Source organism: Nilaparvata lugens, chromosome 10, assembly GCF_014356525.2.
Source record: "Nilaparvata lugens isolate BPH chromosome 10, ASM1435652v1, whole genome shotgun sequence".
Lineage (NCBI taxonomy): Eukaryota > Metazoa > Arthropoda > Insecta > Hemiptera > Delphacidae > Nilaparvata > Nilaparvata lugens.
Window position 1 is genome coordinate 13,465,412 of NC_052513.1, and position 25,035 is coordinate 13,490,446.

At 31.7% G+C, this 25,035-nt stretch overlaps 2 protein-coding genes across 4 annotated transcripts in view; both read right to left on the bottom strand.

Moving 5' to 3' along the window:
* Positions 1 to 656: 656 nt before the first annotated feature.
* On the bottom strand, positions 657 to 16,396 carry LOC111063199 (retinol dehydrogenase 14). Of its 3 annotated transcripts, none has more exons than XM_022350885.2 (8): positions 16,135 to 16,396; positions 10,992 to 11,178; positions 9,718 to 9,810; positions 7,611 to 7,850; positions 6,682 to 6,864; positions 2,985 to 3,094; positions 1,523 to 1,612; positions 657 to 935 (listed from the first exon to the last, which is right to left on the bottom strand). In XM_022350885.2, exons 1-8 carry the CDS (start codon positions 16,135 to 16,137, stop codon positions 831 to 833), a joined length of 1,011 nt encoding a protein of 336 aa, XP_022206577.2. In that variant the 5' UTR covers positions 16,138 to 16,396; the 3' UTR covers positions 657 to 830. The 3 variants fall into 3 exon arrangements, with proteins under 3 accessions (XP_022206577.2, XP_022206588.2, XP_022206582.2); XM_022350896.2 differs by lacking the exon at positions 16,135 to 16,396 and adding an exon at positions 12,085 to 12,240; XM_022350890.2 differs by lacking the exon at positions 16,135 to 16,396 and adding an exon at positions 11,991 to 12,226.
* A 2,708-nt stretch (positions 16,397 to 19,104) lies between these two features.
* Positions 19,105 to 25,035, bottom strand: part of LOC111063220 (exportin-6-B) — a 35,198-nt gene continuing 29,267 nt past the window's right edge. Inside the window, exons 15-17 of the mRNA XM_039436361.1 lie at positions 24,793 to 24,988; positions 24,167 to 24,397; positions 19,105 to 22,469 (exon numbers count right to left, since the gene is read on the bottom strand). Of these exons, the coding sequence (XP_039292295.1) occupies positions 22,371 to 22,469; positions 24,167 to 24,397; positions 24,793 to 24,988 (526 nt within the window). The 3' untranslated portion in view covers positions 19,105 to 22,370. The remainder of the gene's footprint in view (positions 22,470 to 24,166; positions 24,398 to 24,792; positions 24,989 to 25,035) is intronic.

Below are 25,035 nucleotides of genomic sequence, written 5' to 3' on the forward strand. Positions count from 1 at the left end.
TGATTAAGCTTTTTTCTTAGTAAACTTTGTATTAAAAATGGAATAAATTTGTTTCAATTATTAAAATTATCATTAATTGATCACAAGAATGAAAACAGGCTTATAACCATCCTCGGTAATTTAATAATCTTCATGCAAAATTTCAAGTTAATCAGTTTAGTAATTCAGACGTGATATGATCACGCGTCATTCGTGTATTTCCTATCCCGAACATGTAAAAGCCAGTTTCTTCCTTTATTATATTTATAGATTATGCAAAAGTGGAATTGATATTTGTGAAATGGAAACTATAAGCTGGACAAAGAAGATTTTTTAAATTTTCAAAAAGATTCTGAAGTTCAACAAAATATCATATTCAAGAAATACACGGTGAGTATTCAGTCTTGATTTAGTATGAATAACCAATATTATAGATGCATCAAAACATGCCTAATTGCTACGAATGAATTATTTCTGCTTTTTAAATTAGCCAGTGAAGCCAATAATTGGTGAGGCTGCATTGCATGCATCTTCAGTCTATCACTACGGGTGTTGAGTTCAAATTCCATAATGTCTTTATTTATAGCATTAATGGCATAATGACTTAATTATAATCATTCTTTACCACATCATCTACGCTAAGAGACGGAGCACCATCAGCAACGGAAAAGAGCATATTTTAGAAACATTAAAACAAGTTTTTATTCAATACAACATACATTACAGCTGAAATATAATTTCCCTAAAATATTAGCGATGCACTGCAATGTTGAAAATTTATTACAGTAGGTAAAAAATTATTAAGATTTCACGTGAAGATCATATTTTAGATCTTCTATAACTGCATAAAATTAAATCTTTGGATCTGATGCTTGAAGATGAACAAGCTTCTCGCAAATTTCCCAGTATTTTTTATTCTTTGCCATGTCCTGGACTCCTTCAGACAGACCATTCTCCTGCAAAATATGAAATTAAATGATTGATTTTATGGAGTTAATAAGTTTTACAACATCAAATTCAAATAATATCAAATCAAAATTTAATAATACCGTATAACTTTATAATTTTATATACAGTATAAATTTAGCTCGGAAAAATTCAATAATTGAAATGAGATTTTTGTCATGAGCATAAAGTAGGTCTCCCAATCAATGTGATGAATGAAAAATAGTATCTGGTCTGCAACAAAATTAACAACGATACATAGACTTTTCTTCTCAATGAAGGACGGCAGAATACATTTTAAGTACAGATTTTAGCAAGCTAAGCTCACTTTGTGTAGGACCTCTATTCTTGAGGTGAGAGCCCATCCATGTAGGAGTCGATCGACATTGTCTGCCATCATCAATATGAAAATATGTGAAAAAATCTTTAGATCAGTTCAGGTTGGAAAACGTATCATTAATATTTCCAATACTTTCAAACATTTTTCCTCCATACGCCACAAGGCCATGGAGAGAGACATCCTGTAATAAACTATTTATACTGTTAAGAGTGTTTTTGAATAAGTCAATAAAGGCCATTATTTTTCCAAATTTCATACCTTGCAGTCCAAAAAGTATTTTCCTGAAACTCCCTCAACCTCCTCGGAAACAGCACAGTAGATGGTGGTCTGGGCTCCTTCCTTTGGGCTCTGAAATCAATTTCACATGAATTTTAATCAATCAATTATAAAAATAATAAATTGAGGACCAATCATGTTTTCATAACAACGTTATCGTGTTATGAAAATTATAGTCGGTGATATATATTATAATGTTCCATGATTTCCAATTGAAAATTTGTTCCTAATAATCCGTCACTAGGAACTGATTGGAATGTAGCTTTATCAACGATTTTCAATTCTTCAATAATATTCGCTGCATTCTCATACCATTCTAATTCTTCTTATGATTTATGAACTCATCGTAGAGTAGCATTCAATAACTTGATTCATGATCAGACCTCTTCTAGTCTTTCAATTTTTCTAAAATTTGGAGAAATTTTGATTTCTTAATCTATTTCTAAACCTCTCAGGATTACTAGGTACCATTTTGAGATTTTTCATTATTCTTTTTTTAATAAGATTCCGTCAAATCTAAATGGTTGAATAAGAACTAGTAGGTGATATCAGACTTCAGTAGACGGAGACACGCTTTTGAAAAGCAACGTTTTATAACAAACAATAAAAACTTTGAAAACATTGAAGTTAAAATCTCCAGCTTTGAATCTTGTTGAATCTTGATTCCTATTAGGCTACATTCCATAAATATGGAATAAAATGCATTTGAAAAATAAGAAATTGTTTACTAGGAGGCCTACGGCTGAATAGTAAACTGGACTTGAACTAATTAAGACTCAGGCCCTGTTGAAACACCGGGTTCACTGAAAAAAATGAAAAATTAAAACAAGGAGACGTTAGTATAACAACAAAATCGAATATCAATAAGGAAAAAAATTGACTATATGGCAGTAAATTGGGTGCTGAAATTGAAAAATTACCGTCAAGCGTTGACACTTTTGGGTAGCCTAATCTTTCTTGAAAATAATGTGAAAATTAGTATCGTCAGTGCCGGTTGCACAAAAGCCGGTTAAATTTTAATTGTGATTAATTTCACGAGAACCAATCAGAGAAGGATATTTAAAAAAAGGCTTCTCTCATTGGTTCTCTTGAATGAATTACGATTAAAAATTTAACCAACTTTTGTGCAACCGGCACTCATGATACGAATTTTTACATTATGTTCAAGAAAAATTAGGCCACCAAAACTGATAACGCTCAACGGTGATTTTTCAAGTTGAGCACCCAATTTACTGCCATTGTCAATTTTTTCATATTGATATTCGACTGTTGTTACACTAACGTCTCCTTGTTTCAATTTTTCAAGGTATTCTTCATTGAATATGCAATTATAACAATCATCCTTTCAAAGAAAAAAAAAGTACAATTCCAGTTGTTATTTGAATCATCTGGAAAACATGAAAATATATCACTAATATAGAATTCGCTATAGAGCATACGGTACCTTGAAAAATCCTTTGACAATCAACTTCAATGGCAAATTGAGTGGGAATGGAACGTTTCTCCAAATTCCAGAGTCAATCATTCCAGGATGGATACAGTTGGCAGTTACACCTGTATATGATAAAGTTAGCATGAATGCAATTTAGAAATAAATTTATTTATGTAGAGAGAACAAGTTGATTCTTTAGTTCAGTCAATATAGACATGAAAAGGGGTGTGCTTGCAATTTATATTGTAGTTCTGATTTTTTAATATATTATTTGAGTACATAAAAGAAGTCCAGAACCAATTTCTTCATGCAGAATTTCCTTGTGCTAGATACAGGGTGGCCCAAAAACCTCGTATTTTCAGCTCATTTTCCAGTTTTAAGCTATTTCTGCCAAATCTCGTAATCGGAAAGAAAAATTTGCTCTCGCCTTTTTTTAGATTATAAGATTCTAAATAAAATGAGATCATTCGGAACTCTCTATCTCCAATGAGTACTGAGTTATATTTTTTCAAAAATGAGTGAAATTTGATTAAAAAAATCTTTTGACCTATTTTTGTGCTTTACAATCTGAGATCAGGTAGAGCGCTCTATCTCATATAGATTTCCAGGTACACCTGACAACAATGCTCCTTGTATTGTGACAAACACCTAATTTTCAGCTTCAACCATCATCACCAACTACATTCTCCTCACATTGATATTTCGCACAACGACATAAGTTCATGATATTACGTTCTATTAGAATCACCCGTTAGATGCACTTAATTTCAGTATTTCCTAGTGGAGAGGCGCGCTTAAGGACACCTCAAGGATCAAAATTTCAAACATGAGATGGTTGAAGCTGAAAATTAGGTGTTTTTCACAATACAAGGAGCATTGTTGTCAGGTGTACCTGGAAATCTATATGAGATAGAGCGCTCTACCTGATCTCAGATTGTATAGCACAAAAATACGCCCAGAGGGATTTTGAATTATAGATCTTAATGGTAACAATCGTAAGATATTGTTCATCAAAATTATTTTTTTCTTTAAATTTCACTCATTTTTGAAAAATCATAGCTCAGTACTCATTGGAGATAGAGAGTTCCGAATGATCTCATTTTATTCAGAATCTTATAATCTAAAAAAGGTGAGAACAAATTTTCCTGTTCGATTACGAGATTTGGCAGAAATAGCTGAATACTGGAAAATGAGCCGAAAATACGAGGTTTTTTGGCCACTCTTTATCTAGCACAAGGAAATTTTGCATGAAGAAATTGGTTCTGGACTTTTCTTATGTACCCAAATAATATATTGGAAAAACAGAGCTACAATATAAATTGCATGCACCAATGTATTTAGTGACTGGACTACTAGAACAATCAGCACCGCTGAAATAAAATTGAACTCATTGAGTTTTACTTATTTATTTATTTATTTATTCATTTACAATGGAGACAACGGGTTTCCCCAAACATGTCTCCTTTACAAGAAAATGCAAAATCTTAAAATATAATATATAGAAAACTTATAAAAAATCATAAAAAGAAATAAGGTACAAATGGTAATATTTATCCTATTACATATGGTAATAAGGTACAAAATGATAATATGGAAAAATACAATAATTTAAAAAAAAAAATATGAAAAGATGAGATGAATACAAAGCATCGAAATACTACTCATAGAAGGTCCAAAAATGGAAAATATAAAATTCTAATAACACAAGTATTAAAAGAATGAAATAACCAAAAATATAACTTATTAATGAGTTCCAAGTCCCAAAACATATGCACACCCACACATACATGAAAATATGATCGATGTAGACCAGATCACAATATCAATGCTCAGACCAGACCATTGTATAGAGCTTTTCGGAATCTAGCGCGAGAGAACCAGAAGAGATCTAGGTGCCCGGACAAACTATTGTAGCTTCTCTGAATTCTGTTGAGAGGAGAATTGTAATTTCTAAGTGTTCTGGAACGAGGAACCAGAAAAGAAAATTCAGATCGACGAGCCACAGGTGAGATATAAATATTCATTTTAGATAGCAAGTATGATGAATCAATTTCATTATTTAAGAGATCAAAAAGAAAAATAAGTGCTCTAACATCACGCCTAACTTTTAATGATGTAATATGGAATAAAGTTCTCAGTGACTCTGTTGGGAAATCAAACGGACAAAAACGATTAAATTTCTTATAGAACATGATTCTTAAAAACTTATTTTGAAGCCGTTCTAGAATATTTATTCTATCCATATGATATGGATTCCATATCTCTGAGGCATATTCTAGCAAGCTTCTCACTAGTGACTTATAAATCAGAATCAAAGGCTCTACATCACTAAAGGGCGAACAGGTCCTCAGAATAAACACTTATTTGCAATAAACAATAAGAAGTATATTTAACCCTTTAGAATATTAATAATTATAGACTTGATCCTTCAGAATATTATTAATTCTGTATTTCTGAATCTATGTGGAGTGAAATAACATATTTTGAAGTTGTATCAACCCCTACTATTATTTCATCCAAGTTCTAAAACAATAGGATGAAAAACCATGTAAAATAAAAGTAGCCTAGTTGATTGACCTCATTCTGGTGGACTATTTCTGTCTCAAATTATGCGGAGTTCCACAACATCTCCTGAGAATTCAAGAAGGAAGTAGTCATCTACTTCTACATCTAAGGAAATTTCATTTAGAGTTTTCTGTGTTCAAGTTACTGAGTCTACCTTTCTCAATTATTCTCTATTTTGGGAATGTAGGCTTTTATTATTTTATTCTTTATTATTCTTTATTGATTGATATAATAAGTATACATCATATAAATGATAGGGAGAGGAATAATAAGGTAACCTTGTGCTATTCCTCTCCCCAATTTAGATATGGTTACACATAGTCCGAAATAGGTTAAGTCTTGTAGCTCTTCACTTCGCAAAATTTTCAGACCACTAATATGTTCAGTCACAAAGTAAATCTTCAAATTTAGATGCTTCAAAACAAAAAATAGAACAGATATTTCACATTATTATCACTTGAATAGAGAAGATTCATATATTAAAGAAATAATTTTGAAAAAGAACTGAAAAAACAAACTTAATTCTAGAAGCACAGCTGTATAATTATAATTTTAATTTTAATTATAATTTAGGCTAATTTCAATTGTTTTATTTGAGCTAAACCATTTACAGAATGGTTCTCTAGTAAAAGGATAGAGTTTGAAATTTATTGAATTCGAAGTTAATTCATCCATTCTACATTGCTTTCACAGATTGTCAATAAAATTATGTTCACAGTATGTATGTGAATCATTTTGCAATAGTATTTGAATTAATATAGGCTGCTCTTAATTTGGTGACTGCCTACAATTTGAAAACTCATTAACTTTTTAGATATTGCATGTTTATGAGAGTAAATGATCGGAGGATTGAGTAAAATTGATTTCACTATAGGTACCTACACAGTCAAAGTTATCCATGCAATGATTAATAGTATTGATTGTAAGTCTTGAGATAGAAATAATCAAACACTCTAAATTCTCAACTATTTCACTGACGAACTTCTAAAGTGGCGAGTGATGAAAATGGGTTTAAAAGCCCTAAAAACTCTCCACATGTGAGTACTAGTTTTTAATAACTTTTATTCAAAAGCTTGACTGTGGTGTTGTCAAAAATAGTTCAAAAATCGAACTCTAAATTCTGTTGAAAACTAGTCCTACTCACCAGTCCCTTTCAGTCTTCTGGCGAGCTCCAATGTGAACATGATGTTGGCGTATTTGGATACATAATAGAGGTAAGCAGGCAGACTATTGACAGGGTTCGGATTGTCCAAATTCAGTTTGGCAAATCGGTACAACTCTGAAGCTACAATCACAATTCGACTTGGAGCGGTCTTCTTCAATAAGTCTGCAAATAAGGAAGATAAAATTACTAATTTGAAAACAAGCAGGTACAGTTCCTATAATTATTTTTAATGTTTAAATAGTATTGGCATATATCATTGATAAGCTGAGTTGCACAAATGACCACATTCAAGTAGGTCGAGTTGATATTATGAATCTCTTCAAATTTTCTTTGACAGTATGCTATCTGAGCTTGGAATTATTAAGAAATGACGGTACACTTATGAAATAGTTTGTATCAGAGAAGGAATAATTATATGAGCCCTACAACTTAATATTGTAGATATAGCACAAATTCCCTCCAAACTATTAATATATTTGTTTTATTCCATCTATTTATATTTTGTGAATATCATTGAAATCAATTATTCAATATGGTACTATTAAATTTTCTTAATAAAGATCTGGATACTCCAATTCTTTGAAGTGCAACTTATAGAGATTATTCTTGAAAATACGCTTGTCCATTTCATATTCACATATATTACATTTTATGTTCTTTGTCAAAATTCGACCTAAAATACAGTTTTGCCAGTGCAGTTTGGGCTGAGCCTGTTAACATTTTCTCAAACATTCAAATGATTTGTTTTGTATGTACAGTTTTATTCAATGTAAAATAAATAAATCTAATCATGTTCCAACCGGTAAGTGTGGTTTACTGTACCAATAAGGATTCATGAATCCAATAGGTGAATCAAGTTTTGTAGATAGTTCTACTAACATTTTTACAGGTTTCGGATGTGTGCTCACCAATCAATAGATGTGTCAATAGGAAAGGACCATACTGGTTGGTGGCCATGGTGATTTCCAGTCCATCCATGGTGGTCTGCTTGGTGAACGTATTGGCCATGCCTGCATTGTGGATCAGCACATCCAGCCTCTTTTCTGATTGGTTAACTTCGGCGGCGAATTCTCTCACCGAGTTCAAATTGCTCAAATCCAGTTTCATGAGGATCACGTTGGGGTTTTTCGTTTCCAAAATTATTTGAGCTGGAAAAATCATTGAAACATTCAGTTCTGCGACTAATTTCATAGATAGACTATACAGTAAAATTTGATGATATTTAATGCTATCAATGGTTAAAGAAATTATTAAAAACATGACAAATTTATTAGAACTCATAAGCATGTTTTTTTTTTTAGATTACCCACAGTTTTAAGTGATTTCTAAGTGTAATTTCATTATCAATTTGAACTTTAAACAATCTAAAATCCGAAATATCTTGTTTTTGAGTGTTTTCACTGAAAATCGGACTCAAATTCGAAAATGAAAGATATATAACCTAATTTTTCGACTAGTGTATGAATCGAAATTCGGGAAGGAACCGTTTTGGGCTGTGCCTGTTGGTCCTTCCTCTATTATTTTAATGGATTGTGTTTTGTATCATTGAGTAAATAAACAAACTGTGTCTTAAATAAGAATAGCTGATGATTGAATTGAAAAAATTAATTTAAGGAAAAATTGTACATCTATTTTCAAATTGTGCATCATAAAATTTCAGTAGAGCTAGCCTTTTACAGAATGCATTGAGTACCGTATTTTTGCAGTTCGAGAGGGACTGATTATAATTACATGGTTTGTCAATGTAGCATGGAGGATTTAAGAATATTGGGATAGCTATTACACAATCATTTTTGAACGATACTCAAAAACATTTCAGTATTACCTTGGATGTTGTCATTCTTATAATAGGTTGATAATAGTCATCTTCTCAATTGTTGCAGAAAACAGGTTGAATTGCTTGATAACGATCCGAATTGACAGTGATGTTTTCTCAAAAAAGTGAGGGCCATTAATGCCACAGCTAACAGTCAATTATTCGCCATCGATACAAAAAAGCAATTATAAACAGAAAGTCCCAATCTTTATCCACCAAAGTTTCCTTTACGGCAGATGAAGCAAGGTTATCTCTTGCACGGCATTCTTTCATCAACTTTTTAAAACGTCTAGAACGTTTGGTCAAAAACGGACGCCTTTTTTCAAATGCTGTTTTACGTACCGTTCGTAATAATTTTTTTTAATTTCCCCTCTCTAATTATCAAAGTGGCAAAATTCAAGAAAAACATCCATATTGAAAAACTTTTTCGAGTTTTCGTTTTAAAATCATTACTGTATGTAACAGCTATTCCTAATCCTCCATACTTCATTGCCTAACATATTTTATCGAAAATACTGTAGTGTAAAAGTATTGACTATCGAGTATTATTTGGACATTTGTATGAAAAAATCTATAGCTTTGGGCATATCTAGGAGAAATCGATAAATTTTGAGCGTCTCTCATTAAAAGAAAAACGTTTATCTCTCCAGCTCTGAAAAAGATTTCTGTTTATAAGAGAGAAATCTTGGTAAGTTTGATTGGTTCTCTATGGTGGCGCTGATAAGCTGTCGATAATATAAGCTTGGATCCTACTCCCGTTGTAGGGACGACCACATGAAGAGCCAACTCCTCTAAATATATATTTTTTACATTTTAAAATCGCTTCCCGGTAGTTCACTCACACCAGAAAAGATCAAATTCACCTAAAAGAAATTCACAGAAAAGATCAAATTTACCGTATTATGATAAGATTTTAGTAGCAATAATTTCATTTATCTCGGGTCACTCCCGTGTTTCGGATGGACACGTTAAGTCGTCGGCCCCGGCTTCCTAAAAAACAGTCATGTCAGAGGCCCTGGAATTGATCAGTTGCGACCTGAAAACTCTGACACCAGACCTGAGCCAACCAGGTCACTCGATATTATTATTTTATTTAGTAGCAAGTAGCAATATGCAATGATCAGAATGCAGTGATTCGGAGAGAAATATTAATTGGAAATATTCAGAGGTAGTAAAGAGATGAAAAAGAAAATACTCACATCTAACTTTGTTGCCACTCTCCAAATTTCTGCAGGCCATGATCACTCTGGCTCCTCTCCTTGCCATGTCCATGGCCGTTTCCTTGCCAATTCCTGCAAAATATTCATCCAATCTATCAAGTATTTAGTCTATTCTATCCAACACATTTTTATCACAGTGATGAGAGGGTGATTAGTGATTTTTCTATTTCGAATAGAACCCAATTCACAGTTTTTCAATTTTAGTTTCAATAATAGAAGGTAAGAGTTCCGTAGATACCGGTACATGAAATGTAATACTATATCAATTTCAATCTACAATTATATTTTTGATATTTTGAATTTCTTTAAAAATTATTCAAACCAGAACCTTGACGATTGAAAAACTTATGAATTGGACGGCTAGAAATTCAAGAATAATATAAGATAATACAAAGTTGAATTTTTCTTTAATATCATGCATAATTGATCAACTGTTGTAAAAATTATCAGTTTTAGAATAATGGTTCAGCTCTTGGCGAGAAATTCATTATATCTCCCATCTGTACAATGTTTGTGTTTCAAATGTACATTGTAAGGTGCTAAAGATCCGCTAAGTAAAGATAAGACAGACAATAAGCCATAACATTGATAGCTTCTACCGGTAAATATGAGTACGGTGCCGTATTATACTTGATAAAAGTCCTATGTCAACGTACTATAAGAGCTGCTAAATGAAATCTACCGTGATCAATTAGTTTGAATGAGCATAGTATATCTTTTTGAAAGATGTATCTTCCATCAAGAATCGTTTGAGCCTTTGGCGGTCTTTGCATTGTCATGCAACTCCTATAAATTATATATTTTTCACATTAAAAAAATTGATTTAAGGAGGAAAAACCGTCAAATGTACTTATTTTTTAAATCTCTAGTTAAATAAATTCAATGTATCCTAATAATAAACAAAATATTAGGTTACAGTTTTTCGAATAACTGCTAATAACTTAAGCATACCGTACTTGAATCTTCGAATAATTTTGTGATAATATTTTGTGAAAGAATTCGTAGAGGATAATTCACTCAACTTTAACTTATTATAGTAGGGCAAAGGCCAACTTATAATAATTATTAGTTGAATAAATTATATAACTCCTTGGAGTGTTGAAAATCGGTCCTTGATTGGAAAATATTAAACAAATATTTGACACTTTCAATATCAGTCTAAATGCCCAAATTATTGCTGGCAGACAGTGTTTCAATAGATTCAGGGTGAACGTGAGAAAAACTGGAATATCAAGATACGGTACCGTACTTACCAGAATTGGCTCCAGTAACCACAACTACTTTGCCGTTCATTTTCTTCTGTGATCTGCAAACACCGAGCGTGAAGTATGTGAACAGTCTTATCAACAGGATGAGAAACAGGAGTGCTCCAATCAGTGCTGAGGCAGCTAACCCATAAACCTTTATCCCCAACTCAGGACTCCAAGAAGACATGATTATCTGTAAAACATTAAACATTGGAAAGTTGCTATTCTATTATTTTAGTAAATTCATGATTATTATCAATGGCAAAAATTTTAATGATATTACTACATTGATAACTGAATTTAGAATTATTCTAATATCAACAGTCAATAATCAGTGGTTCACGTTGAAATTCATAATTTGAATTAATGTGGATATAAGCTCCAAAATTATTTTATTCTATTATTGTTGGATAGAATTATTATCAACTGATAAATCAGAAATTATGTTTAATATTAGCGTTAGTTGGATTGATGTAGCATTTATCATTCTTGGTTAATTTCAGTCAGCACAGATTATTCATTATTGGTAAATTGACATCTGTTTTCACAGAATTAAAATAGTTCAATTCATGATTAATGATATGAGCAATCAATGTTCAAACTGCTAATTACCTAATCCACTTCCTTGAAAGAGCATTTCAAGTGAAAAATCTCCTTCTCAAAAACACCGAGGAGTGCATCTAATATTGCAAATATACAGTGATAAATCATGTTATAGACCTACTGATCAAAAACCCGCCATTTCTAATTCCAATGAAAAAAATACACCAATAAAATAAATCTACAGTTTCTCAGATAATTATGAATCCCGGTGATTATAATAATGCTAGTACAGATAGTAGAAGTGGTGAAGTACCTACTATATACGAAAATATCCTTCAAGGACAAATACAATAACAATAATACAACACAAATTAACATCTACAACGTTTTCCAACTAGTTTTGACAGCAGAATAAGATTACAGTAATCAGGTAGAAGTAAAAATATTATGAAGAGCTCAAACCTGAGGTATGCATGATGACCGGAGGTTTCACTCACACTGAACAAACTATCATGTAGAAATGTTAGAGAACTAATGATGAGAGAATAATACTCACCTCGGCTACCTCTGAGAAGATGTAGAGAAGGAAAAAACAAATCAAGGTTAAAGGAAGCGAGAATATTTTGTTGAGAAGGCCTATCTTGAACTTTCTTGGACTTTATGTTGCGATGGCATGTACAGTACAAGGATGAGACGTGACATTGGCCCCTCTCTCTATATTCTCCATTTTTCTCTCTCCTGACTAGTGGAGTGGCTGAGAATGACCACTGCTTGATTACACTCGTCGACTCCTTCGAAATATAAATTAGCCTCCGATAATAATTGGCCAGGTCTTTGTTAAATAACGTGCTAGATCCTTGATCAGATTTGGTTACTTGAGATTGAGTAATAAAGATTCAAATCATTTATCTGATTAATTTAACAGACAATGTAGAAGGTTATCAGCTACAATGAAAAATGAATATATTATGTATAAATTTTAGGGTATTATCTGCTGAACAGAGAGAAGGTTTTTACGGTAGTTCACCATTTCTACTCTCTGTAGAGAAAAACGTCATGTAATGAAAATATTAATATATGAATGCTTAGAGATCTGAAGGGGTACATTATACCAAACAAAATAATCCAAAACATTCATTGGAAACTAATAGTATGTATGTTGTATAATAGAAATCGCCATAATTTTATTCAATGTAAAGAAGAATTTTTGCTTTCTATTATAATAAATAAATATGATAAGTTAGAATTTTTCAAAGAGTTGCTGTGAACTGGGAGACAATAATTTCAGATTTATATTTCTATAATATTTTATCAGTCAATAATTAAGTGAGTAGCTCTCACAATCATATAGCAATAATCACAATATTTTTGTACAATAATTGTCTTATAGAATAATGAAGATTTTTTTCCACAACACAATGCACAAGGAAAAAAATGAAGGAATCAAATTAAGAATTAGTTTGTACGTTTCAATATATTCCGAAGTTACTTGTACTGCAAATTTATAACTCATTGAAGTTTGTTATTGACTTGTTTAATATGCACAGAAAGCGGACAACAACAGAATATTATGATGAGATATTTGAATTGAATGAGTACGGTACGATAAAGTACTGTTGAATATCCTTCATCGTAGGGTACCAATAATATTTCTTCTTATCAATTCTGAAAATGCCCTTTATCTTAAGAAATTAATGTATCTGAGAATCCCTTGTTTCAATAATTTACTTGACTATATAAATTGTTGAGCATGTGGAGCCTCACGGAGGAATAATTCTTTCAAATTGTGTTTTCTATTCTTATCTCCAATTTTTATCAAGAAAAGTCACAAACGGATACCGGTAATTCATACACTACCCATCGAGAAATTCATAATATGCAATAATACTGATTGATAGGATAATAATGTACCTAAATCATTGGAAAATTATTTTTCAATGATAAATTGAGAAATTATGAAATCAATGCCAATGCAATCCTACAAGAATATTATTCATGCAATATTAAACCAGCAGTCATTATTCAATGTTGCAAGCCTACTTTACATGGTTGGTCGATCATCCTTGCAGAATCATCATAAAGAAAGGTAGGCCAGAGTTTAGAGAATGTAAATTTATCTAGAAATGAGAAGAGAGAAAGTATAAGGTGTAGTTTTCAAGGCAAACTATCATCTTAATGTTCTCCGTAATCAAGATAGGAAAATGTAATAAAAAAACACATAAACCTTGCTACTTCCCACTTTGGAATATACGAAGTGGCCAGTAGCCTACTACCAAAAATTGGGAAAATACTCTTTTAGTAACGGTACACGGAAAATCAATTTTGAGACAAAAAAACATCTATAAACTGTTATCCATTCAAAAAATGAGAAACTAATTAAATTGAATATAAAATATTGCTTATACATATGGTTTTAGGATCTTGAATACATTTTTTTTGTTCAATTGAGTAATTGAGAAGACTTCGATAAATAAGTTTCATAAGAGATGCAGGCTTTTTCATAATTGATATTCATTTGAATATTAAATTAATACGGTACGGTAGTAATATATCGGTATATCATATCAAGGATTGATACTGACAAGAATAAGTATAATAAATAAATTATTTTGAAGTACAGCATATATTCAGAGCATGATTTCTTCAAATCCGATCTGAGTCTTCATCAGTTGAATAATGCTAGTACAAAATATATCAGAAGCTTATAATGTTAACATAGTTATTTAATATTGCAAATTAAGCTTGTAGCCTACAGTGACATAAAAATAGTTTTAATCCCCACTTTTAAATAGAGTAGTAACCTATTGATGAGACGCCCACACAATAGTCTACTCCACCAACAAGGTCGATAAATAGGTTTCCTATTGATGCTTCCAAGTTGCATTGATTTCTTTAGTGCTGATTCTTATGCTGATTGCTGACACTTGACAGACAGTTTTCCTAAATTCTGAATGAGTCTTGTTCAGTTGAAAATTATTGAGATTATGCCACTCAACTGTCATAATAGAAGGTCTCCTCCTGTTTAAATCCACCTCTTTCCCCATCTTCCACACAATTATTTTCTTACAGCGAACAGTGTATAAGAGAGAAAAAAATAGTGAGATGGAGAATAGCAGGAGAGAAAGATTAGGAGAGATAGATGAGGTAAGTGAAGGTCGTCTTATTGGTTCATTATCTCTGAAATAATAAGGTTAATAAATAAAGAGTGTAGTCATCTATTTTGATTTCACAAGATGGCTTTCGGTTAACCATTGGAAAACCTTGAAACAAAGTTTTGGTCTGAGAAACATTAATCACATGCACTTCAAGATCAATGTCATTCCCAGATGAAGATGTTAAAACCTACTGTGATCGAAAAAAGTTTTCTATTTGGCAGGAATTAAGGAAATTTGTAAAAGAAAAATGAATAATGTTATTTGCAAATATTAAATGTATTGTTTTTTGATGTACGGTATCGTAATTGTTTTCATATTATAGTGCGATATTTCATACCGTGTCATATTATTACAGTATCATATGTTTCTATATTGTTACCGTATCACTAGATAACCACGCTATAGCCGTCATCTAAAAATACCAGAGAATTCAGCATGAAGGACTAAAAAATTTAATCTTTTAACAAAACAAAAAATTTCAAGGATTTCTTTCACAAAAGCAGTATGGTAGGTGTGAATATTAAGCAAGAGAGAGATACAAGTTTTCTAAATTTAAAGAAAAGTGTTAAAAATGGGGAAAGTAAGAGATATTTCTTTCGACAAATATTTTTCATTTCTTCATTGATGAATACTTCATTCATCAGTGAAGAAATCAACAATAAATGAATAAACAAATTCATGGTGGAGTAAAGAAATAAATGCTCATTATCTGTGGATTTTGGCAGGATCAATAGTTCTTCATACATGGATAATTTTTCACACTTTTCATGAATAAGTTATACTATCAAGATGGAGATAAGACTAACATCGAGACTGCAATTATTACGAAACGGTAATAAAATGTAATCAATGATAGCTGTCAATTTATAATTGAAGTTGTTTAAATGTTTCAACTTATGAGCAAATACTATGTTGTCAAATTAGAAACATATCAATCCTACTGATGTTCTGATAAGTAACTCAATTGAATTGCGCTTACTATTACAGGACTTTATTTTAATGCTCGTGATAAAAGTGATCTCAGTTATAATTAGTTGCATTATGAATAATATGAAGATTTATGCGTTCAAACTTGAGTTTTCAGAGATTGTAAGTGGACAAATCACATTGTATTATATAGCTATACAGCTTATTGTTTATCTATCTTGAGAATAAGCCTACTCCACTGAACCACTCCAAATAAATTCTATTTTACAACTAAATATATACTATGATTATTGTAGTAGACAACGAGTATATTATCATTCTTTGGCTCTTACCTTTTCCAGTGGAGTGTTTCTTATTCTTTTATTTCTTTACAATCTTATTAGTATAAATATAGGCCATTACATTCTCTGGACGTTTCAATTAAATAAATAAGCTATTAATAGAGAAAACTTTTAGTTCTCTTGAATGAAAAATACGTAAATTACACATCAAATCCATGCATAAAATGATTACATGAAACTCACCATGCCAAAGAGACCCAGGAGTATGGAAAATTAATAAAATCACAAGTTGGTGCAATAATTGCTGTGAATGATTGACGCGCGTAACTTTACATAAGATCACAGTGAATTCGGCTTCGGTAAGAGTTTGTAAACCAGTCAGTCAAGAAACGACGACGGAGAAAATAGTTGACGATGACTGTTTGAGACAAAGTGAAAGCCGCAAATGAAGGCTAGTTCACTGAGCGAGTAAGCGATGGCCAGGTTGTTCTGATTGAGGAAATAAAAATGAGCGGTTTGGACGAGATGGTAGTGGGACAACCGGCGAAAGAGAGAGAGAGAGAGAGAGAGAGAGAGAGAGAGAGAGAGAGAGAGAGAGAGGAGAGAGAGAGAGAGAGAGAGAGAGAGAGAGAGAGAGAGAGAGAGAGAGAGAGAGAGAGAGAGAGAGAGAGAGAGAGAGAGAGAGAGAGAGAGAGAGAGGAGAGAGAGAGTGATAGAGGGAGAGATAGAAAAAGAGAAATAAACGAAGAGAAAGAGAGGGGTCAGAATAAGGTGGAATCAACAAGACGAAAGTGAAAGTGATTAGAACAGGTATCGCCAGATATTGGTTTAGGATGAAAGATTAAATAATAAGTAGGCTATTGTTTGTAAGGAATCGGGTTAATGCCATCAATTATTATTAGGAGTATCTCTAAAAATAGATTCTCTATTTGGACCTAACTTTCATGAGTACTGAGTAATTTAAATTTGGATTTTCGTTTAATAATAATAATTATTAATTGAAATTATATAAATAATTTGAATTGAAGTAGAGGAGCCTGTTGATTGAGATGCATAGACAAATATTTTATAAACAGTTGAGAAGCTCAACTACAGTATCAAGACAACAAATTTCAAGTTAATTGGTCATTGATTTGCTTCAAATGTCATGAAATTGAAATTTGTAAGATGATTACAACATTATTACCAGACTTTCATTTGCCACAGAATGATTTGAATATTCTAGACCACGAGATAAAAATATATAGTAATATTATAAATTTAATACAAATTACTACTACTGTCTAAGAATTTGAATAGGTTATATACTGTTTAATAATTTATATTGTCAATGTCAATAGAGACTAGGCTGCACACAATTGAAACTTAAAAAAATTGAATTACCGTAGAACTATCAAACTGATTTTTTATAGTGATATTTGGGCTACAAATTAATTGAAATGAGGTATTTCAATGATATTAAAGTAGTTTTTATTGAAAAAATTGCCATTTTTTGAAGGTCGATGAATGATTTTCTTTACCGTAACGTTTGTCAAATGAAGAATTAAACATGGAAATTTAGATTTTCCTAGCATCAATTAACAAATATAAGGAAAAAAATGAATAAATCTGCATGAATTCTACAGAGGTATTAACTATTAATTGAAACGATGACATTGACTTTTGAAACCTAAGATTGTAGTTAGTGAAAGTCAGAGAACCATCTTGGAATATTTCCGGAGACAGTTCAGGATAAAGAAAGAGGGAAAAAGTTTTTTTCAATTATTCGTTTAACTTCATCTTCTTGATAAGATTAAAACGTTAAGTTAGTATTGTAACAGGAGCCCATTGCAAGATTTCCAACTTATAACCAAAAAATAATAAAGAAGAAATCGAATTCATTAAGATGAAGAAATTTTTAACTATTATGAAAAGGAAATCAAGTAATTTTTAATCAATCATGAACTAGAAAGTTGACCAAGGAGATATAACAACCCCAAATTTTAATAATAGTAAACAATCTGAAAAGTGTTACATAGCATTGGAATATTTAATTAGAATCCACTAAAACTGGGACAGATTGTCCATTGTTTCCACAAGAATTAATTATTCATTATGCAATCCATTGAGGAGTAGCTAGTAAAGTAGTGACACAGATTAATTGAAATTATTCAAGGATAAGTGGCACAATTTTACAAGTTCACGTATCAATTTATTCCAATGAAGGATAGATTCAATATAGTTTTTATAGTTAAGGCTCTGCAAAGGTTAAAAATAAACTTTTTTCTCGTAAAATTTTTCAAAGTTTTTTGATTTGTTTATCATCAAGCTATCAAAATGAAAAAGTTTTCTCAGGAAAACATTTTTTTTTTCTGATCATTACTTTTTGAGATATGAGCGCCTAAAGTTTAAATTTTTGGAACAGAACATTTCAAATTCGGTAAGAGATAAACCCATGAGATTTAGAGGATTCTTTATGGTATTATTGATCTAGTAAAACAAAAATATCCTGAAAATATCAATTTTTAAAATAGTTATTCAATTTACTAAAAATAACTTTTAGTTGAGTTATTTTTGGTAAATTGAATAACTTTTCCAAAAATTCATATTTTCAGAAAATTTTTGTTTTACTAGATCAACAATACCACGAAGAATACATCCTCTAAATCTCATGGATTTATATTGTACCGAATTTGAAATGTTCTGTCCCAAAACTTCAGTCGCTCTTATCTCAAAAAGTAATGATCGGAAAAAAATGTTTTCCTGAGAAAACTTTTTCATTTTGATAGCTTGATGATATACACATCGGAAAACTTGTAAAATATCACGAGTAGAAAGTTTATTTTTAGCCTTTGCATAGCCTTAATTATTCAACAATCATTCTAGTTGATAACAAATTTTCTATCAAAGACAGCTTCTAAATAAGTAAGAACATTACACCTTCTCCCAACGATCTATATATACTAACTAGTATATAGTTAGTATATATAACTAGTATATAGTTAGTATATATAGATCGTTACCTTCAACATGAAGTATTGAGGAACTTTTTCATCGATTTGCATTACTGATTGAAATTGATGTTCCACCTATTTTACTAGTTTTGTTAAATATTAATTGATTTTTTTGTCAGATTGGTTTAACGGATTTTTCAAATGTTACATCTAGAGTGATGGACTTTCCAACATTTTTCAACTTGGAAGAGCTAGATACTTAATGAATGAGTTCATTTTTAAGAAATAACAGATTATATTGATTTCAAAATTACAGTTCATACAACAATATTTATTAGGCTATCACTAAAAAATGACTTGATTGAACCAAATTCGTAATAAGGATAATCTAAATGAAAAAAGTATAAAAATAAACATTGAATGGAATAATAACTTATGTTAAGTTGGTATCAATATATCAATGATCGATGCAAGATAGAATATATTGGTAAATAATGCATACAGGTAAAAATATTTTTTTTTTTAAATCAGTTGAGTAAAATAGTTAGAGAATAAGATAATGATGGAATCTATACTGAAAAGCCTTAGCACTATGAATAACTATTGTATAAGAGTATAGGATCATATTCAATGAATAGAAAAAATGGACTTCTTACAAATTAATAAGTACTAGGTATGAGTGTATGAGTGAGTTTCTGAGAATAAATCCAACTACTATGAATTGTTTATGGATTTAGGTTACCTATCAAGGGGAATAATATATGGCCGGTTACAGAGCTCGGCCGACCGTCAGTGCGTATGTACCATCCTGACCGTACGCATCGATGAATCAGTTTTACACATTCAGAGCTCGACCGACCGTCAGTACGTATGCACCATCCTGACCATACATAAGTTTTTCTAACTCACAAAATGGACACCTTTGCAGATTGTTTAATTGCAGTTTATTATCTTCGTAAACGGAAGATTAAACGACGTAGATATCAAGTTCACCCGATGTCCCCCAAAGAGCATTTCAAAGGGAATTTAGTACTATTATATAAATCATTGCTTGGGTGAAGATACATTTTTCAACTACCCCAGAATCTCCATCAGAAATTTTGATGAGTTATTTCGAGCTTGTATCACCATTGGGAATACTTGCAGACACATTAAGCTACGGATCAAATAAATGTAGATAATATTAATAATATATGATTTTTTCAATAAAAAATTTAGAAATGATTGAATAAATGTATAGAAAAACTCTGAATTCAAGTATGACACTATTAATTGAATTCATTCATTATGCTATTCAATTCAATATCAGCTGATTGTCGGGCAGAGGTGTCAGCACATTGGTTATGTTGCGATCGGGCTAATGATCAATACAGCTCTGAAAGATTCTATTTGTTTCAATAGCGCGTCAGTCGACCGATGGAACGGATGCGCACGAGCTCGACCGATGGTATTCGTACGCTGTATAAAACGCAAGGTCCTGACCGTGCGCGTGCGTGCCGTCAGTCCTGCTCTGTACGGATACATGGGATCTCTATGGAAAAAACAAGCGCGACTGACGTACGCACTGACGGTCGGTCGAGCTCTGTAACCGGCTTTAGGTATTGATATTGTGAATGAATGAATTTCATGTGATTAAACACCTATCTATCTACCGTACCTCGGATTGAACTGTAATCGGTGATATGAAAACATGTGGATTGATTACGGAATACTAATAATTTCTTTGATAGAAATCATAGGGTTGAATACTGAAAATCAAATGGCAGAGGCAGTTATCTGAATAGATACTTAAATCAATATTCTTGTTGAAGAAAATTAATACCAAATAGTATAAATTGAAATGTATGAATTCAGGGCTACTAAAATTATATTTCAAGTATAGAGTATGAATTGACTAATAACTAAAAACAAAGGGAGTTCAACATAAAATACTATCTGTGAAATATTCGGACATCAAACCGTGATGGAGGAGAGCTCTCAATGATTATTTATTACTGAAATTCAGCTAAGAACTTACTACTGATTGGCAGTTATCATTGAAACTTGATTGTATTGAATTCTTATAATAAAAGGAGGGAGCATGTACGGCACGCTGCAAAAGTAATATGTTGGTTAAAAGACTTAATTCAAGTGTGAGCCGAGTAACTATTTTTAGAAATTATTTGAACACTCAAGATCAACCGAAAGAGAGTTCAGAGTGATTCGAATATTTTGTATCAATTTGGAAAACTTATGGAGCAAATATCGAAATGTTTTTCCTACTAGTAATAGAAATAGTTGTTAGTAATGATAGTTTTAATGACTCTATCGTTGTCGAATATAATAGATGAATATACCTATCAAATGACGGAAAAATGTAGAATGCTATATGTGTGATGAAAATAAAATATGCCAGACATCCATAACTACATCTTCTAAAAAGCAAACTAATACAGTAATAAGAAACTCTGTATCAAAAGTGAATAGAAATAGTTATTTGTGCAACTAGTGCGCAAAGTGACACTTTGCTGCACCAAATGAGTCGTTAAAAAATGAAGAATGGTTTCTTGAGTGCAGCAAAGTAGCTTTGCGCACGAATTACACATTACATTTCTCCTACAGTTACCATTGAATGTGAAAAGTGAGTAAATGGGGGTAGAAATGGTTATCAAAATGGAGTAATGGTTGGGGTGATTGGTGAGGTATAATTTTTTCAGTGTAAATTTATTATTAATAACAAATTTAATTGACTTCAAATTTCATAATCAATGATTTATTTTTAATAATAATAATCCAATTAATTTGATAATTCAAATAATTTTAAATTAATTTCGATTTCTAAATATTTTATCAGCCAATTAACTTAATTAAAAAAATAATTCATTGAAATAATGAATGATAAATAATATTTATGATTTAAAATGGAATTTATTTATAAATTACAATATTTTGAATAAAATTAAGGTATTCATTAATATTGATCATCATAATCAATTCATTAATAATCAATCTAATTGATTTTTTTTTATTTTCAATATAAACCATCTATTGATTAGTTTTAAATATTTATTTTGTCAAAATTACATGGATAAACTTCATTGAGGTTGAAAATTTGCAATAAAAAAAGACTGTGGATGGAATCGAACCCCCAATCACATCAACCTTATCAACCTTTCATCTACCAGTCCAGTAAGCTTCCAACTGAGCCACTCTTTGAAGATAGAATGCTTGATGGAGGTTTTAATCTTATGTAAGCATTGAAATGACTACCACAGACAGTTTTGCCACCTTAATTTCGGTTTTCGCGCACTGATCCTCCATATAATCTATCAACTATTTTGCCATGTTGCAAATCTGGAGTACGCAAAAAAGTAATTTGCGAAAAGTGATTCTTTGCGGCCTGTAATCTGTGCAGGAATGGTCACTTTTCAAGGTAAGTGTAGGGAAAAAATGTTTTCAATTCAACTCATTAAAGGCAGTGTTGTACAAGTATTAACAATTTACAATTATGTTTTAAAGTCTTAAAATAGTTATTATCACAGATGATATTCAGACATTAGCAGTGGCTCACGCAACTCCAACCGACGATGAGTTTCCATTGCATACTCGATAGCATCGAACGTCATTCACCAATCTCTGTATGTTCTGACTGAAGGATGGTAAGTCCTGAAAAAATTGAGAATAGAGATTTATTATTGCTGTTGGTAGAGAAGTGAATAGGAACCATTGTAATAAATAATATGAGATCTAAGGCTTATGGCTATAGAATGGAAGATGAGTAACACAAAGTATACAGATTACTCGATTGAACTGATTATATTAGTAATTCGAATCAAGTTAAAGAAAATGAATAAACAATTATTATACAAAGTGCGCCAGAGAAACTCACTTATTTAAAAAAATTCCCGCGCGGTGAATTGATCTTGTAGAGGGAGAGGAGGGGGCGCATCTAGAGGGGGAAGTTCTCAAGTTTATCCTCCCTCAAGTAAGTAGCTATCATACTCTGGTCAAGGGAGCAGCGGGCCTTCGCAGTAGAAAGCTTTTTTTTCTAATGGTCAATCACTTGTTGTTGCAACGCAGCGTGCCTTCCACGCTCGATTTGAAATTCCTCCTCACAGAATCGTTTCTGGCCGTAGTCCAATTCTGTCATGGGTTAACTCATTTCGGGAGGTGTGGAAGTGTCGCTAAACCGAGAAATGGACTTCAACGAAACATCAGAACTCCATAAAATATCGAAAGAGTGAGGCAGTCAGTTGTGCGTTCTCCCAGGCGTAAGGCTCGCAAACACGCAGCTGCTAAGGCAATTTCTGACTCCACTGTTTGACGAATTTTCCATGACGACCTTCAATTTCACTGTTGTTCAAGAATTGACTGAACGCGATTTTGTTGCCCGTCAAAATGCATGTGATATGATGATTGACAACCTGCCCGAAGACGCGGTCATTTTTTCAGTGACAAGGCTCATGCTATTTTTTTATGGGGTTATTTGAAGTCCCTGTTTATGTCGATCGACCACGGACCACGACACACCTCAAGAACAACATTCGCGACGCCATTGCCAACATACCGATTGATATACTGCAACGAATGGATACAAATTTCAAAAATCGACTTCATTAGTGTATGCGCAATGGCGGTCGCCATTGATCTGATGTCATTTTCAAGAATGCATGAAAAAGGAATATAATATTATCATTAAAAGAAGATTATCACAATAACTGAAGTACTTTTGTTTTCATTGACCATTCAAATAAGTAAGTTTCTCTGGCGCACTTTGTATATTTTATTTCGTTCTGAATGCAACACAATTTTACTTTAAACAACAGAAAAGGGTTGAGGCAAATATTATAACATGAAAAATCAAAAGTGAACTATAGGATTGATTTTTAGACGTTGGAAAGTAAAGATAAAAATTAATTACTTGGAGTATCAGCTATAAATTTTCATCCAGATTTGTAGATAATTATCAATTTATAACAAATTTTCTTAATAAAGTACAATCCAAACACTTATTTTTCATTTATGCTTCAAGTCTAAATCCAATTTATAAGAAAATTGATTATATCTTTTCAAATCTACATAAAAATTGAAAATCGAAGTACCCTTTTACCATTTATTTTTCATTTTTGGACACGTGATTCGAACTTTCAATCATTTTCAAGTGTGATGAAACGATTAATAGCGTTTATTTATTTTTAAATCTTTATAAATGACCAAAATTACCAAATAATCTAAATTATTCATTCAGATAATTTCATTCAGCAATTATTGGCTAATAAATTGGACTGGAATCAACAGAATGAATATCGCAAGAAAATGAAAAAGTAAAATAATAAACTTAGAAGATAGCAAACATCACTCACAGTATCTTGCTTCGTATTCCTGTACAGCGAGTCCCTTTGGTGAGAGTCGATGCCAGCAGTCTCGGACAAAAAGTGTGGAATGAAAACATTGAAGAACGTCGGGAAATCTACTGCTGCCATATTGTAAACGGCAGTTGCTATTTCTTCACTCAAGAGTGCATGTGACTTTTCTACAAGACTATTCAACAGAACAGCCAGAAAGTTTCCTGTCAACTCCGACTTGAAGAAATCCTGAAACAAAGCATAACATTTAACGACCATTTTATAGATAAGAGAATCAAAAATAAAATAGAAAAATAACACAAATAGTATAAGCACAGTAATAGCAATGTTTTGAAAGAGATTGAAAATTTCAGGAACGAAACGAATTCAAGTCAACGGTTAATGAATGATATTTTCAATGTATACATTAAAATATAAAATAGACAAAGTTATAAGTGATAAATCATGGAAATGAAAGTGAGAAAGCATTGAATTAGATTTATTTCTCTATGTTTTCATAAATAAGTTATCAAGATTAGTCTGCAAAACAATGTGAGGATATTGAGGAATTCGATAATGTAATCCATCAATATCTACATCGAAGAGCTAAATTTTGAATGGATAGATTAATAGATATAGCTCACCTTATGATACAATTTCCATTTTTGATTGAGCATTTCAAGCGTTTGCAGGTTTTGCTTGAAAACGGTTATATCAGTCTGAGTGAGAGAGTGGCCAAAAGCCATCATGATTTGCCTGAATCGTTCTTCTTGTTCCAACACAGATTCAGAGCCCATCAAACTCCCTGAGTAGAAATAGTTCCATCTGTGCATCAGGATACTGAAATTGAAAATGAGCTGTAGTTAGATAGTTTCCTCAAAAAACAA